At 49.0% G+C, this 15,987-nt stretch overlaps 1 protein-coding gene across 1 annotated transcript in view; it reads right to left on the bottom strand.

Moving 5' to 3' along the window:
* Nucleotides 1-13,904: 13,904 nt before the first annotated feature.
* The window catches only part of CITED4 (Cbp/p300-interacting transactivator, with Glu/Asp-rich carboxy-terminal domain, 4), a 2,217-nt gene continuing 134 nt past the window's right edge, over nucleotides 13,905-15,987 (bottom strand). The window contains exon 2 of the mRNA XM_010576260.1: nucleotides 13,905-15,777. Within this exon, the coding sequence (XP_010574562.1) occupies nucleotides 15,151-15,765 (615 nt within the window). The 5' untranslated portion in view covers nucleotides 15,766-15,777 and the 3' untranslated portion in view covers nucleotides 13,905-15,150. The remainder of the gene's footprint in view (nucleotides 15,778-15,987) is intronic.

The raw sequence follows: 15,987 nt of genomic DNA, 5'->3' as shown, positions 1-15,987 counted from the left end.
ATGTGGGATGCTTGAAGGCCCAGGGGAACATGTGGTCCTGGAGCAGAACAGCTGCATCTGCATACCACCAGTCCTGGGGATGGGAAGCCAGTGGGCTGGAAAAATTTGGTCAGCCACAAGTTTCTTACCAAGAACAAGGTGATAATTGAGAGAAAGTCAAAACAATTCATGTGATTGGCCTACGGAACTCACTGAACGATGCTTAGCAAAAGGATGGGATGACAATGAGAGTAAAAGATAATCCAGAGAGGCTTTCAGCAATTTTCAAAGGGCCACTGTGCTGCAGGCATCAAAGCACAGGCTCTCTAAAGATGTGTTTCATGGCAAATTGCTTCTGCTTCTGGCTGGAGCAGCTGGGTGTGGCTGCTCATGCAGGCAGCACAGTGGATTTGGCAGACCTCAGCCTAGGTGCAGTCAGACAGTTTCTGTGTATCTGCCCTGAGGACGAGGTCAGTAGGTATCAGTATTGCCAGGTGATGCAGGATTTTGGGAGTCTGTGGAGCTCAGTGCTATAGCCCACTTCTAGCGCATGGCCACAGAAGAAATTTTTGGAGAAGGATGCTCCTGGGTACAGCAGCATGGGCTATCATGCACTTCATACCTGTGTTATGTGAGCACAGGGACAATAATAACAAAGCTTTTATGAAATATGGACTCAGCATCGTTGAGCAGACAGGAAACTGGAATGGAGGGGAGATTAAATGATTTGTCTAAGACTGCACAGGAATTCTGTGGCAGAGCTAGACAGGAGAACTGTGCCACCTAAGTTCTGATTTAAACTTACTAAGAGACTGTCATTCTTTGATGATAGGTGCATGAATCCAGTCCTGTGCTGCTGTAGTGGCAGGGCCATGCTGCCACACCCTGGCATGTCCAGTGTCCCTGGATCCAGGGCACGGAAAGTATCTGAAGGCACTTGTAACTTCCTGGCCTGCTAAGCAGTTTAATGGGGGGGTGTCCCCAGTGCATGAAGTGCTGGTGCAGGAGCAGAGTCAATGGGCAGACCAGGATCAGCTCTGCTCCAATGAGGGTGGAGAGATAGGATGTGGGGATCTCATGGGGCAGAAAAGGAATTTTGCAGAAGTTAAAGCAACAGAAATAGCTTTGGGGGAGATCCCCATAACGCTGATGTACTTACAGTATGTTCTGCTTCAGCAAGGAGGACTTCCAGGGTCCTGGCTCCTCGCTCTGATTTTTGAGGGTGCAAAATGTGAAGATGTTGCATCGTTACACACAGCCCAGGCATCCCTCTGTCTTCGGAAGAAACAGCGTGGCTGTGGGAAGGAAAGGGCCAGCACCGGCTTCTGAAAAATCACCCCAGTGGCGTGAAACCCAGGACCCTCCCAGCACCCAGTTCCCGCAGCGCTGTGGTGGGACTGGGCTGTGGTTCTCGCCCAGTGCCACCGGGGGGCAGCAGCGCCCCGTGGGAGTTCCTGGGTGGCCCTGGGTGCCAGGGGGCTGGGGACCCTTCTTGCCTTCGCTTGCTCTGTCAGGGTACCACGGCTGCTTCGCGGTGCCCGTGCCAGGGCAATGTGGTCACCATTGATGGCCCCTGAGCAATCAGCCCCCAGCACCTGGGTGTCCCTCCTCATTTGGGGACAGCCATGCTGGGATGGGGAGGAAAGGCTTCTTGCACCACATCCCTACTCTCCTCTGCTTTACACTGGCTACTATGAAGAGCTGAGTTCAAGGCCCTGGCATGGAAGTGGACCCAGCTATCTGTAGGGCTTTGTCCCACCTCCATCCCACAGATGGAAATACCTTCCTGTCCCACTTCCAACCCCTTTCCATTGGGCATCAAAATAGTCCTGGGTTCCCAGGGATGAAGACTAAAGGGAAAGTCAGGGTGTGCTTTTCAGAAAGTGCCAGGATTCCAGAAACTGTCTCTACTAGACAGGCCTGAAAGCTACTTTGACTTAAGCTGGGTCCTTAAAGAAGTTCCTATGCGGTGCTGCTGGGCTGAGCTGCCCTGTTCTCAGAGCAGAAGCTGCAGGCTCTCTCCCTTTGCTCCTAGCTCTGTTGTTGCCAGTCCCACACTGACAGAAAATTCATTTATCTGTTTTTTCACCTAGTATACTATGTATTTTAGCCTGTGGTCCAGCTCAGGTGATTTGTGAAAGTGTGGTGAAGTCCTTTAATGAGAGGCCGTGCCCTCACACTGTGGGCACTATTCTAGCGTGCTGTAGCCCCTCGTCGCTCTTTTGAGATCCCATGTAATCCAAGTCAGCAGTGCAGAAATAAGGGAAGTGATTGAACACCCTGCATTAATAAGTCTGCCTTCTGCCTTGTGGCTGTGAAAAACTGCAGCAAACATTTCTGTGCAGGACATGAAGCAGGGTCCCCTGCCTGCCTCCCTGCCAGGCCAAGGGGACTCCTGCCAGCTGCCATGCCCTGAATGCCTGAGCTTGCTGAGCACACGGAGGCAGATGCAGAGTTTGCATACTGAGAAGATAAGGAGGGCTTTTTTCAGCTCTGAAAGCTGTTTATTCTTTACAGCGTACTGACACCAGAACGGAAAGTGCCTTTTCCTGAAACTAGCTATTTATAAACAGCCTGCTGTGCCGAGCCTTCTCTTGCAGGGGGGCGGAGACTCTTGCAACTTTTCTTTCATTGCCTTGATTTCACCCAGAGATCCTTCAGAAAGGAACGAATAGAGCAGATCTTGCTGACCATCTGCTGGGGGCACACTACAGCACCAACAGCTTTTAATAACTCTTTGGAGCTGCCAAACTCCAGTGAGTATCTAATTCAGCCCTAAACACTTTGGCCGTGCAATTGGTGCTGCTCACAGCCCTGGATTCTTGCAAAGGCTTTGCAGGAGAAATTAGTCATTTGTGGCAGTCATGCCTTTAACGCATGAAACAGTTGTGCTCGTCCAAAGGGGATGATCCTTGTGGTGTATGGGCAGAAACTGGCAGCAGTTTTAGCTGTATCTTTCCAAGCTGCTGAACAGTGCAGTGTTCACTGCACACACACATTTGAGGTGGGATTTGTCTGCTCTGAGATGTCTAAAACATAGCCTCCAAGCCTTAACTAGCTTTCTTTCCCTGTCAAAGGAGAGAAATGAGCATCTTCGAATCCCATCTCCATGAAATGCCTTTCCTTGGATTTTACCTAGTTTAATTGTGTAGGGGTGCTGGACAACACTCTGCCTACCTCCCCCTGTCTTGCTCCAGCAGGCCACTGGCTCTGTGGGCAGTGCTGAGGTCCTCTTCCTCCAGGGACACTAAGATCCAATTTTGAACCCCACCAGAAACTCCGAGTAAGCTAGGTTTAATTACAAAAACTACTGCTTCTTCCCTGACCTAGCTGTGCCCCTTTTGCAAACAAGGTTTGCTCTCGGCACTGCTCACAGTACAGCACCCCAGTATTAGTCAGCTTTTCCTACCTAGAGTGATGTGGTGGCTTTTGGTTGTGGCTCTTAGTAGCCTGGGGTGGAAGACCAGTGTGCCTAGCAAAACAATACGCAGGGGTTTGGCTGAGAATGAAAGAAAGAAATAAAACCCTCTGTCCCCTTCTGATGTTTGTCTTGGTGCTGTTGGAGAAAGGAAGAGGTGTGCAGAGGGATCGGGAGAGGCTGGGGCACACTAAGTAGTGTGCAGGGAGAGCCAGATTTCAGTGTGGCTCTGCACACCAAACACAGCTGAAGTAGTGAAGGTGGACTGAGCATGGCTCAGAGCCAACAGAGTGGGAGAAGATCAGAAAACTGTTGAATCCAGGTCTCTTCACCCCCTTGATATTTCAGTGGTCATGAGCAGGTCATGGACTTTTGTAGCAGGCTGAACTTGCAGAATTCCCTGGAAATGTGAACTCAGGGATATTTCTGGCAAATCTGGAAAGGAAATAATCTTCCATCTGGAGGCTGCAGGATGCAACACAGCCCCCTGCACACTGAAAGGTCCTAATGCTTCAGAGCTGCACATACAACTGACAACAGGACTTGGCTAACTTGTCAAAACTTTTCTCAACTCACTACAATGCCCTGCAATCAACTGTCTTTTGTATTTACAGTTGAAACAGGAAAAGCAGGACTTGGTCCATACCTTGGTGTAGCAATTATGAAGCAACCTAACGGCAAACTGTAACCAGCATCTGAAAATCATGAGTGTTGCCATAAACAACGACATGCCCCAGAGGAGACCCTCAGCATTTGATTACTGCTGAGAGATGGGCCATAGAGTAACCTACTGTGCTTTCTCAACAGCATTTTATCAAAGACTTGAGATGCAGATCCCCCCTCTCTCCCCCTCCTTCAGGGCAAAGGCCTGGGAGGGAATCGGGCTGGGATCAGCTGCTTGCAAAAGCAGTCACTTGCAAAGCTTTTACTATGGGCTTAGTCCTTTGTCTCTGGAATATCACCTGGATTTGGCAAAGAGCTGCTTTCCCTAGTCCCCATTCATGCAGGCACATGTGGAAGCTCCTGGGAATCCCTGCTGCACTAGGGGCTCCGGTTCAGCAAAGTGGGACTACTCACCATGAGTACTCCACAGAGGCATCCTCCAGAGAACCCAGCCTGCGTGCCTGGCTCTGGGGAGTGATGCACAGCCCCTCTGCATTGCTCTTTTGACTGTGGTGTCCTTCCCCATGATCCAGAGACCTGAGAATACACAGAGCTGCTGACCCAAAAGAAAGATGAAACATTGAGTCAGCAAGCCAGCAGCTGGTGCTTTCAGAACCTCATCCATGTATCTGTATGCTGAGCCTTGGGCTGGCTCCTCTGGATCCACAGGGACATGCAGATGAGCTGTGGCAGGCTATAGCTGAGCTTCCCCCTCTCCCCTTGGCATTGCTGCTCTGTGCAAAGACTGGTGGAGATGGTGCAGGAGAAGGGCACTCCACTTTGCCCCCAGTCCTGGGTGGCATGGGGCTACTTTCTGTGATGCATCAGAGATCTGTGTCAGCTCTTCCCCATGCCACGCATGGACACAGCTGTTTACTGTGTATTGGTTCCTACCTGGGGAGTCCATGTTTTGCAAAGGGCCAAATCTGCCCTTTTGTGACTCCAGATTTCATTTGGCGCATCATTAATAACAAGGAGGTGAATTGTTACCTATTCCTATTTCTCACACTGTTTTCCTAGGACAGACCTGTTGCCGGGTTCTTTGCCCTGCTGCTGGTGTTGCAGTTTAAACCCAGCCATAGTGGCTTGCAGAGGCAGCCAGGAGGAGGAAGGAAAGGAGCAGGTTGCTTTTTGAATGTGGTGTATCTAAGCACTGAGGTGTGTCTGAGTACAGGGAATTCCTCACACATGGCACCTCCATTGATGGCAGAGGTCAGGAAAAGGAGGAGAAAAGGACATCGTCAGGCTGCCACTGGGTGTATGTAACTGTGGCTGAAGAAGGATGCTCCTCGGTGTGCCTGATCTAAGATCAGAGACCTTTGTCCACTTCTAGCTTTCTTGCCTCTACCCAGTGCCATGGCAGTGCTGTGTAGGTCACAGCAGCCTTCACAGTCCAGTGCACCAGGCAGCTATGGGTTTTTGTTCTAAATAAGAAAGAAGGGGGTCCAGAAACACCCTGGCCTGATTCTGCCATTTTCTGGAAAGCCCCAAGCCCTCCCTTCTAAAGATTTGCCTCTTATGGAGGAAGCCAAGAAAGCCTCTAGCATCCTTTGCTACAGCCACAGATCTCTTATCCCACTGGTCTACCAGTGCTTAGCACATGGAACTGCAGCTCTTCTTCCTGCAGCTATCAACAAAGGACATGAAAGCAGTTCTCTCAGAAATCTCCCTAAGTTGGAAAAGAAGAGTCATTTCACCCAAGCTGTCATTCCAGGGCCAGCAGGTATATGTTTTTCATGCACATTTGTGCTGATGCCTGTTCACAAAGTTGCATTTTCTCCCAGCATCACAGCAGCCTGTACCCGAGTGAAGGACTCCTGCTTCTTTAGGCATCTTCTGAAGTTGCCTGCCAGCAGTTTCAGACTCAGACCTGGGATCAGACTTTCTCTCAAAGTTGGATCATTTGTTGTATCATTTTGCTGAAGTCCACAGATGGACCTGGCTTGTCCCCTGAGATGCAGAACAGCTGCATCCTGTAGCTCTGGGAATGCTGTTATATCTTAAAGGCTACCTGTTGTCATCTACATATGGATGAATTTGCAATCATGCGGCATTAGCTTTGTGGAGAGGAGCTGTATGCATTGCAGTTATTTTTATCTCATGCCTTGTTTTGAATTTTCAGTAGAATTTACCTTCAAACCAACAGACTTTTTCCCTATAAGACTGATTTTTGACTGTTGGTCTGAACCCTAGGCACACACTCTGGGGCTGCGGAAGCAGAGGAGGTGGTGAGCACCAGCAGTGGGACTGGGAACACCCCAGCAACAATGCTACCCATTCCTTAGACTCTAACCCTGCTCCCTCTCCTCACTTGCAGGGAGCTGCCATGGTAAAACCCAGTTTTAAGCACACATTGGAGAATATGCATGATGGGTCATAAAGCAAGCTCTGCCACAGAGGGGAAATATCTTACCTGGTCCAGTGTATTCTGGGAGGAGAGTGACATTACAAAGTAAGATGGAGAAGGAGTTACTGCAGCAAATAACTTCTTGGTAGCAACGTCTATGGCTGGAGATGGGAATGTGCTGCAGGCCATTGTATTGGGCCAGATTTAGCTCCCTTGGTGCCTCTTGCTGGTTTGCAAAGCTCGCTGTGAACTGGGCTGGAACCTCAGTGTGACACAATACTGCTGCTCAGCAAGTTTGGGTACAGATAAAGATATGGGACTTGTGAGCTGATCCTGAATAATTTGCAAAGGGAAAGTCAGGCCGGATTTGATGTGTTTCAACTGCCATGGCTCTCTGACAAGTGCCCCAAAGTTTGTGTGGCTTCACTTCTCATACTGACTTAGCAGCATCAGGAGTAGGACAGAGAGCACCTCTTAGCTCCTCACTGGGAGCTTCTGAATCAGGGATGGAGCATGTGGGGATGTGGGACCAGGAACTTCCAATCCTCCATTCTAACCTCAGCACCAAGCAGGAGGTAGCTGATATTCAGTGGTGCATGGACTACATGGCTAAAGTAGGACATGGCAAAAGAGGACTTCTGGAGCTGCTAAGGGTCTCAGGAACCGGTTTTGATCTATGCCTTGGAAAAGGTCATTGACTCTTCTTCTCTCAGGCAGGTAACACCATGCATCTCAGAGATATCCTCATCAGCAGGTGCTTGTGACCTGAGGATTCGGAAGAGGGAACAACACAGATGTTTCTGGCATTCACATAACCAGGCTTAACTCTAGTTTCTGCTGTGAGCAATAAAAGCACCTGGTACATGGGGTGCCCTGCTTGGTCCCCTCGGGGAGAGGCTGCAATCCCACACCATGCCAAAGTGATTCTGTCCCATTGTGGTAGCTGTGAGGCTCTTTGCCATCTGTTTGCTGTTGGCTTCTTTTATCCAAACTGGTCTTTTTCCTTGACAGTGCAGTGAGGCAATGCTATTGTCAGGGAGCTCGTGCTAACAGCCTATAATCAAGGGTCTCAGTCCTGTCCAAACACAGTGTGTGATGGAGTTGGAGGTGGTGAGGTAATGCTTTCCTTGGGAGGCACCAGCCCCACAGCTGATACCTGCCTCTGCCTCTGTTGCCATATACCCTAGGAAGAGAGCTGGGACATGAGGAGGGACCTAACTGTAAGACAGGACTGGAGCTAATGTGCAGAGCATTCCATTAAACCCTACTGCAGATGCGGTGCCATTGTCTGTGTGAGGGGTGTCCTTAGCAGCCAGCTTGTCTTTGAGGCAAGTGCTGTGATTTGGTTTGGAAACTGCGCAGGATGACATCAGGCACAGCCATAGTTTTATTTTTACAAGACATCAGTATTTAACTAGGAGCATTTACAGTGTGGCTAGAGGAGAGAACCACATCTGAGACAGTTTTCTTGTAGCCAAGAATAAGAAAGCTATTTGACCTAATATTTCTTAGTAATAGTGTTTTGGAGTTTGAGGATGAGGTAAATTGTAAAATCCCCTTTCTTCCTCACCCCTCTGGTAGTCCAGAGGACTCGCAAGCAAAGTCAAGATGTCTGAAGAGCAAATTGTGTTCTTATCCTGGCTGTCTTCAGTAGGAACAAACTGCCCCCAGAAATGTGCTGCAGAGAAGCAGAACAAAGCTTACTCCTGCTATTTTATGATCAAGAAAACTCAAACAGGTTTTTCTAAAGGGTTGAGGGAGAGGGATGCAGAAACTGTGAGCTCCCAAGATGAAGAGGCCTGACAGCATGGAGAAGAGGAACAGATGGGACTCTTCACTCCAAACTTCTGAGGCAAATGCAAACCCAGAGATACAGGGTTTAAAAGAATGACGAAGAAACAGAGCCCTAAAACTAAAATGAAATCCAGCCTTGAGCTCAAGAGAGTGTCACCCTGAACGTCACAGGTATGATTGCTTGTCCCTTGAATACATGTCATACGATGGAAGCCATCCCAGATCTTACAGGGAGAGCACTGTCTCCCAAAGCCAGTGTGGCCAGGGTGGAGGAGGGCAGGGAGGAAGGTTCATTGATGGGAGGCTCAGGGAGGAAACAGTATTGTACCACCTCATGAGCAGCAAAGAGGGAGGAATGTCTCATGGCAGGATGGCATCAGTCTGTGCAAGTTGGCAGCTGTAATGTGGATGGGAGAATGACTCTATCAACGATGCCCCTGGGAGGTGTCTGAGGTGGTGGGAGAACCAAGGGATGGTACTGCGGTGCAGTTTTTAGGAACATGGGTATTTGGGCAACAGTCGCACTTGTATTTGAGATGTGGAGGTGGCCATCCACCATCTCCTAGTCCGAGAGTGCTCATAGGAGAGAGAACCCTGCCAGTACATGAAAAGGTGGCTACAAGTACAGTATTATTCCTTGGGAGAGATATCTGGAGTCCCTGCAGATCTCTGAAAAATAGAGAGCCAGCCAGCCAGCAAACAACTGGAAAGGGAGAAATTAGGAAAGAAATGAGAGCAATGCAGCACTGAAACAAGGGTCCAGAGAAATCCCATCCTCTGAAGTTTTCAAAATTTGACTGGATAAGGCCCTGAGCAGCCTGTCCTACCTTTGAATGCAGTCCTGCTTGGAGCAGGAGATTGGACTGAGTGGCCTCCACAGGTCCCTTCCAGTCTAAATCTTTCTGTGGTTCTGTGATTAATGTTTGAAATATAGAATAACCAGACTTATTTATAGCATTGGAGAACTCCATGACACATATATGGCTTAAACCAGTGCTGTTCCCTTCCCCATCCCATAAAGCTAGAGACAGGACAGAAGAAGGTGATCACAACGATCTACAACACAAAGTGATTCTTGAATTGGGAGAGACTCAGGAGGGAACATCACAGGAGTTATAAAATCATTACTGGTGTGGAGAATGTGGCCAAGAAATGATTGGGAATTAGGGGACACTCAACAAAGTGAGTAGGTGGCAGGTTTAAAATGAAGAGGAGCTTACAAAGCTTAAGCTTCTTATGAAGAGCTTGATTACATCTTCATAACTCCCTTCTGGATTTTACTGGCACAAGATTTTGCTGAAGTAAAATGTACCTATGAATTAAAAAGTGATTGCAGGTATAGGCTGGGTAGGTCCATAGCAGGGTATTTAACCTGGTAAAAACGTAACCAGAACTCCTTGGACTACTACTTTCTGAAAGTTGTGAAGGAGCATCGTGAGAAGGACCATGTACAATCACTTGATTTCCCAAATTTCCTCCCAGACTACCCAATCCCAAAGAGCAGGTAGGGCTAGATAGGCTTTTGGCTTGACTTTCCCTGGCAGTTGTCACTTGATGTTCTCAATCCCTTTGGCTGCAAATGGGACTTTGTCTCTTTTTGGCAGTGTTATTCTGGCTCATGCCCAGACTTCCAGTTATAGTCAGTGAGAGCAGGTACACATGCAGATGGGTAACCCCCAGGCTTGGTCAGACCACAGGTTCCTGGGGTGCACAGCACTGCCTCAGCCTGTGGCTGACAGCAGTGCCTAGGGCAGAGGGGATGCTGGCCCACTTGCTGTGGTCCTTCCCAGGTTCACTCTCCAGCACTGATCTGTGGCTCAAAGACTTCCTGAATCAAAGACTTTCTGACTCAGAAACAGGATCTTTTTATTAGAGTGGATTTTTTTCCCTGGGTCTTTTGCCTATCTGCTCTTCAAAGCCATGTACCTCAGCACCTATCACATCCTGTGGCATAAGAGGTGTCTGGGGTCAGGCCAAAAGACCTGACAGATAGTTTCGTATCCTGCCTCCAAACATTGTCCTCAGTAGATGCCTTCAGCAGAACATAAGCACAAGGCAAGCAACCATGATACTGCATGCTTGGCCAGTTTTCCAGCCCTTAACTCTCTGTTGCTCTTGCAGCCTCCTAAGCCAGACATAATTTTTCTATGCTTACAGACCCTTGATGGATTTCTCTTCCAGGAACTTGTCTGGACATCCCTCAAACCCTCAGCAACCTCACATATCCACAACATCTTGTGGAGGAGAGTCCCACAGCTCAACCATTCATTGTAGAAAACCCCACCTCCTTAATTTGCTTTGAACCTGCAACTTGCCAGTCTCCTTTGATGCCTTATTGCTTGCATGGGAAGAAGACTGAACAACTGCATCCTTTCTCAAATACTTTCTGAAGAGTTGTGGTTAGTGGGGCCTCAGACAGAGATTGGCCTTCTCTGAACCTTTTCAATTTCCACCCCATCCTCTCTGAGCCAGGAAGATGGCAGGACAAGGACAGCACTCAGTGTGCAAGGTGGAAGTGAACCACGCAGACATACAGTGGCCTACAGCAATGGCCTCTGCTGTGTTCTCTGGTCTACTCTTAGCAGTTCATAACAGTCAACTGGCTTTTTGGTCACACAGAAGAGTTCATGTAGCCCCACCTCCCATGCTGTCAGAAAGAGCTTCACTGTTTAAGCTACATGTTGCATGCAGAGATACCTCTGTTCACTTGTGTTTGAACCTGGCCCCTGCCACCTAAATTTGCAGAGATCAGCAGATATCTCCCATTACACCTGGGGAAAATAATTCCCTAGTCACCTTCCCCTTTCACTTTGTTTTATAAACCTCTGTTACCCAGCCTTCTTGTTGACTGAGAAGTCCCAGTCTATTTTGTGGCTTCTTTTGAGAAACATTACTCTGCCTCAATTGTTTCCTCTTTCTCTACAGTTTCTCTAGTTTTATGTTATCATTTTTCTGATGAACAGACCAGAATTTTGGACAGTTCGCTGGTGTGGGCAGTGGACAGGATGCAGCTGAATTTTGTATTGATACTGTAGGGCATTCACTGTTTGATTCCACTTTCTATTCCTCTCCTAATGATTTCTAACCTTCCCTTTGCTTGTCTGGCTCCTCCTGAACAGCAAGCCGAGATTTTTCACAGGAACATTCACTGTAGTGCTAAGATATTTTCTGAGTGGCTGTAGCTAGTTTAGAGCCCAGCACTGTGTGTGAAGTCAAGAAAGATCAACCCTACATATATAATTTCATATTTAACAGTCATTGCTCATCTTGTTGCCTAGTCACTTACTATTGCCAGATCCTTCACCAGCTCTCTGCACTGGACTTTCATCTTTGCTACTCTGAATCACCAAGCACTATCAGCAAACTTCATCACCTTGAGAGCACATGTGGTGAAAGTCAGGTATGTAGAGAAATGCCTTGTCTTTCTATACTTTCACACTTACATGCTCCCAGAGGCTGCCTCAACACCTGGTCTTCACAAGAACAGCTACAAAATCTATTTGGAGTATAACTGAGGATCTAGCCTAGGTGCGGGTACAGGGAGGTTGTGTCCTAGTTATCCCATCTGGACTAGGCAGTGGGGTTGGAGAACCCTTCCTCTTCCTGAACACACAAAACAGACTCCTGTTATCTCAGAGGAGAAGTGCTTCCCAGCAGTTGTCTGTAAACACAAACTCTCCAAGTGAGCAGTTCACTTATGTCCGCAAAGCTCCCACACTGATTGTCACTGTCATTCAGCAACTGTCTGCAGTGCTCTGCAGTGCCTGTCAGCCCCTACAGATACCAGTGCTTTGGAGCATCACCCTGCTGCCCTCCTGCCTGTTGCTGGATTAAAAGGTCAGTGTCAGCTAGATGGGAAAAGCAGAGCTCAACCCTGTTACATTTTTGGTGATCTTGATGACTTTGAGAAACTTGTCTGCAGACCCAGGTAGGTGGGTCGCCCCATTGTGCCACCTGGCACCTCTGCTCACTGCGTGGTGCCAGCCACCCTGGCAGGGGACCCGGACAGGCAGGCTGCACCGTAAAGCTGAGCGGAGACGGAGAGCTAGAGCCGTCCAAGCTGCAGCTCATACTGCTGTAGCAGGTCCTATGTGCCTGATGCAAGGCATACTAAGCAGGCAGCACGAAGAATGGTGGTCCAAACTGCACCTAAACCAAGAAGGCATTATAAAGGAGGTGATCACTGGACTCATCCAGTCTAACCCAGCCAGAAACAATAGGCCTGTAGCAGAAATCATAAGTGTTTTTGGCCTGACTTATCTAGGAAATCATACAGGTTGACCACAATTAGCAGTATCATTTGGGCAAATAAAGAGGTAACACACCCAAGGAGTTAATTCCTGCTCTGAAGTTTGCATTTGTATGAAAGCTGACATTGAAATAATCTCAACTGAGCCTGCTAGGACAGACTGCCAAGAAAATCCTGACTGGGAACCCCCCAGTCACTCCACATCTCTGGTAATATCAGCTCTCCTGCTCTGAGTTAAATCAACAGCCCCTTTCCCAGTGTACTGAACAGCCCTCAAAGAGGATGTACAGACATGTTCCTCTGTCCAGTTTGCATCAAATACCAAGTGCTTCTTACAGGGAAATGTGTTCCTGTTCCTTGGAAACCTCTGCAGAAATTGCTGAAGTTGACAGTCCTGCATCTGTGGGCTGGACATAGCTCCCCACTTGTAGCTGGGACACTGTAGGCCACAATGGTGTGTCACACAGTCTGCATCCCCCCCAACCACAACTGACAGCCTAGAACATGCCTGTTTATTTTGGGGTTCAGCTACTTTTACTCTGAGGAATAAATCCAGTTGCTAACTCTTTGTTGCTTACCTACAACCTGCTGAACAAGCCATCTGCTATTCCACAGACACACAGAGAAGGCAAAGCTCTTCTGGGTCTCAGACAGCCCATCACCATAGAGCTGACAGCCCAAGCAGGGCTCTCCCACCTGCAACACACCCCTGCCATTTACTTTTTGACCAGCTCTCCAGATTGCACAGGCACGACTACCAAAAGAACAGAACAGGACAGGACAGAAATTTAACAATTGCTCTTGATCTGTGCAAGGAACAAGGCCAGGGGTCACTGACAGGCAATCCAAAGTGCGGTCAAAGTGATCCAGCCACTCCAATACCAGCATCCACAGCCCCATTGCTACAGGGTAGGGCAGGAAAGGGACACATGGGAATATTCCTGAACTCTGCAAATGGACTGGCTGGGAACCCTTTAAAAGAAAAACCTAAGCTCTGGAAGAGTAGGAGATCACAGGCTGTCTTGATTTTTAGAGCCTTTGTGGTGTAGAAAACTGTATCAGAGCTCCTAGCAGAGCTGCAACCCAGCTGTTGGAGCTGCACTTGATATGAAAGAAGTGTAAGGAGTCACCACCCACTTGTCTGAGTGCCTTGGGTCAGCCAGCAGCAGGGCTGCAAGCAACAGCAGCCACTCTGCAACAAGGCAGCACCATCCATGTTAGGAATTTGCCCTCAGTACAGAAAAGGAGCATCTCATCCTCCCAGCCACTGGATTGACTTAGTCCAACGATTAAACTAGAAATATACTCCTTACAACTTCGGTGTCAGGTGGGGGACACTAGTGACTGGATCCACAGCCCACCAACGGGAGCAAAGAAAACACTCCTCCCCAGTGCTCGACACCACACTGCACCTGGGCCAGAGACAAGCACTGAACAAATGCACACTGGAGATATTTCAGCTTTTATTTGCAAATTCATCTGTACATTCTCACTTGGTTGTCGAGTGACAGCGGCCAGGAGCTGTCAGCGGCAGGGGGCAGCAGCAACTAGGAGTTAACAGGAGCTTTGCACAGTGCCTGGAAACAAGAGACAGCAGAGGAAACAAAACCCCACTAGCTTTTACATTTAACCTTTTCCGAGTAAGGGAATTGGAAATCGAGTCATCTTTATCACATTCAGAAAGGTGTTGGATTTACAGTCCTATGCGTTCAGCACAAAGATCTCAGGTTGAAGTGACTATCTGCAGAGCAGCTTGAAAACTATCCCAGGCTTTCTTTTTTTGAAGCCAGCATCTTAAAGCTGCAGTACTCTCCATGCATCCTTCCCAGCAGTCCCAAAGCCAAATAACAAAAGAACTCCTTGCAAATAAATAATCATAGGAAAATAAATAAGATTAGATCTGGAATATACAGTTACATGGTCTTTATTTGGTTTCAGAGGTGGAAAAAAGTGGAGCTAGACTGCAGCTTTAAGCCTTATGCCTGAATCAACCTCAAATGCTTTGTAGATTTTACAGTTGATTAGCTGTACAGGTCAGAGATCCGAAGTTTCACAGAGATGAACATTTAGGCACATACGCACACCCTTCCCCAAGGCATACTTTATTTTGCTCAGCCAGTTAGAAAAAAGCCTGCTGGAGGGGAAGTGCCCCCTTTCCGAGCTGATCAGACAAGACTGAAGACCTATTTACTGTCACAGTAAAAAGTCCCAACAAATATCTAACCCCACCCATGTTTGCAAGGGGAAACTGGTTCAAACCATGCACCAGGGAGACAATCCTCTCAGGGGATCCTTTAACTTCGCTGGCACCACAGAATCCTTGAGCAATCCAGCTACCGGCAGTGCTGCCAGCTGCCCATTGCTTCCTGCGCTCAAAGCCTAGTTGTTGAAAGTCCTAAGTCCATTATTTCTACTTAAGCCAGAAATCCTGTTAATGCCATTTAGAGGCAGCTCTACAACAAGAGCTCTTGATCTGCTCTCTGTTTGGGGTACACACCCCCTCCCCAGGAACTCCCACACAGGAAAACCACACAGAAGAGAAAAGCAATCCATTGCAAGCCAGTGTCCGATGATTGTCTCTTTGGGGAGGTTAGGAATCCAGGACAGGGCAAAGCAGGGGAAGGGAGGAGGATGGCAGGTGGAGAAGGAATTTAGAAACAAACTCAAAACACCAAGACACAAGGAGGAGCTCAAAGCCCCTCAACAGCTGATGGCACTGGGTTGCTGTTTGCTAACAAAGTCTGAAATGAAGTCGAACTCGTTCTGTCCCAAGAATAGCTCTGGCAGCTCCTGAATCCGGTCCAACCCCAGTTCCAGGACAAGGGATGTCAAGACCTCCTCGTCTATGAGATCAGTGTCCATAACGTTCAAGGTCAGTGCTGGTGAGGGCATGTGCTGCATGCCTGGGTGCTGGCTTGGCCCCACTCTGTACTGCTGGGCACCAGCTCCCATGGGCCCGTTGCTCATACCCAGTGGGTGACCCTGGTACTGGGTGTTGAGTTTTTGTAGGTGCATGCTAGCCATTAGCTGCTGGGTGCCCACCGGCCCCATGTACTGCTGCTGCTGACTTGGGCCATTGAACATCATCGCATTCTGCATCTGGTGGTGGCCCATCTGTCCGCTGAGGTTGGGTCTTGGCCTCATTGCACCATCCATGCCAGCCCCTCCGTAGGGCATCATCTGACTGGCGGCAGGCAGTGTCCTCAGCACATGCTGCCCGTGCTGCGGGGGTCCCTGCAGCCCACTCACCCCCATGCGGTAGCTCTGCAGCCCGGTGCCACCGTGGCTCATGGACATCATCATGTGTTCAGCCATGGCTCCAGGCCCCTGCAAGGCGACACACGGCTCAGGGCAAGGCTTCCGGGAACAGCACCGCTTCCCACTCCCGTCCGAGCCGGCTCCGACCGAGGATCCCGGAGAACCCCCCACCTTCGCCCCGCGAGGAAGGCACCGCGCTGCACCCTCCGTGGGAGTCGAGCTGCTGTCCTCCCGCCCACCGCTGGTGGACAAAGCTCAGCGCGGCGCGCACCGCGGCGC

The sequence above is a fragment of the Haliaeetus leucocephalus genome, unplaced genomic scaffold (genome assembly GCF_000737465.1).
Source record: "Haliaeetus leucocephalus isolate CR32 unplaced genomic scaffold, Haliaeetus_leucocephalus-4.0 Scaffold517, whole genome shotgun sequence".
NCBI classification, from domain to species: domain Eukaryota; kingdom Metazoa; phylum Chordata; class Aves; order Accipitriformes; family Accipitridae; genus Haliaeetus; species Haliaeetus leucocephalus.
Note: the sequence above shows the minus strand (reverse complement) of the source record. Positions and strands in the feature narration are given on the sequence as shown.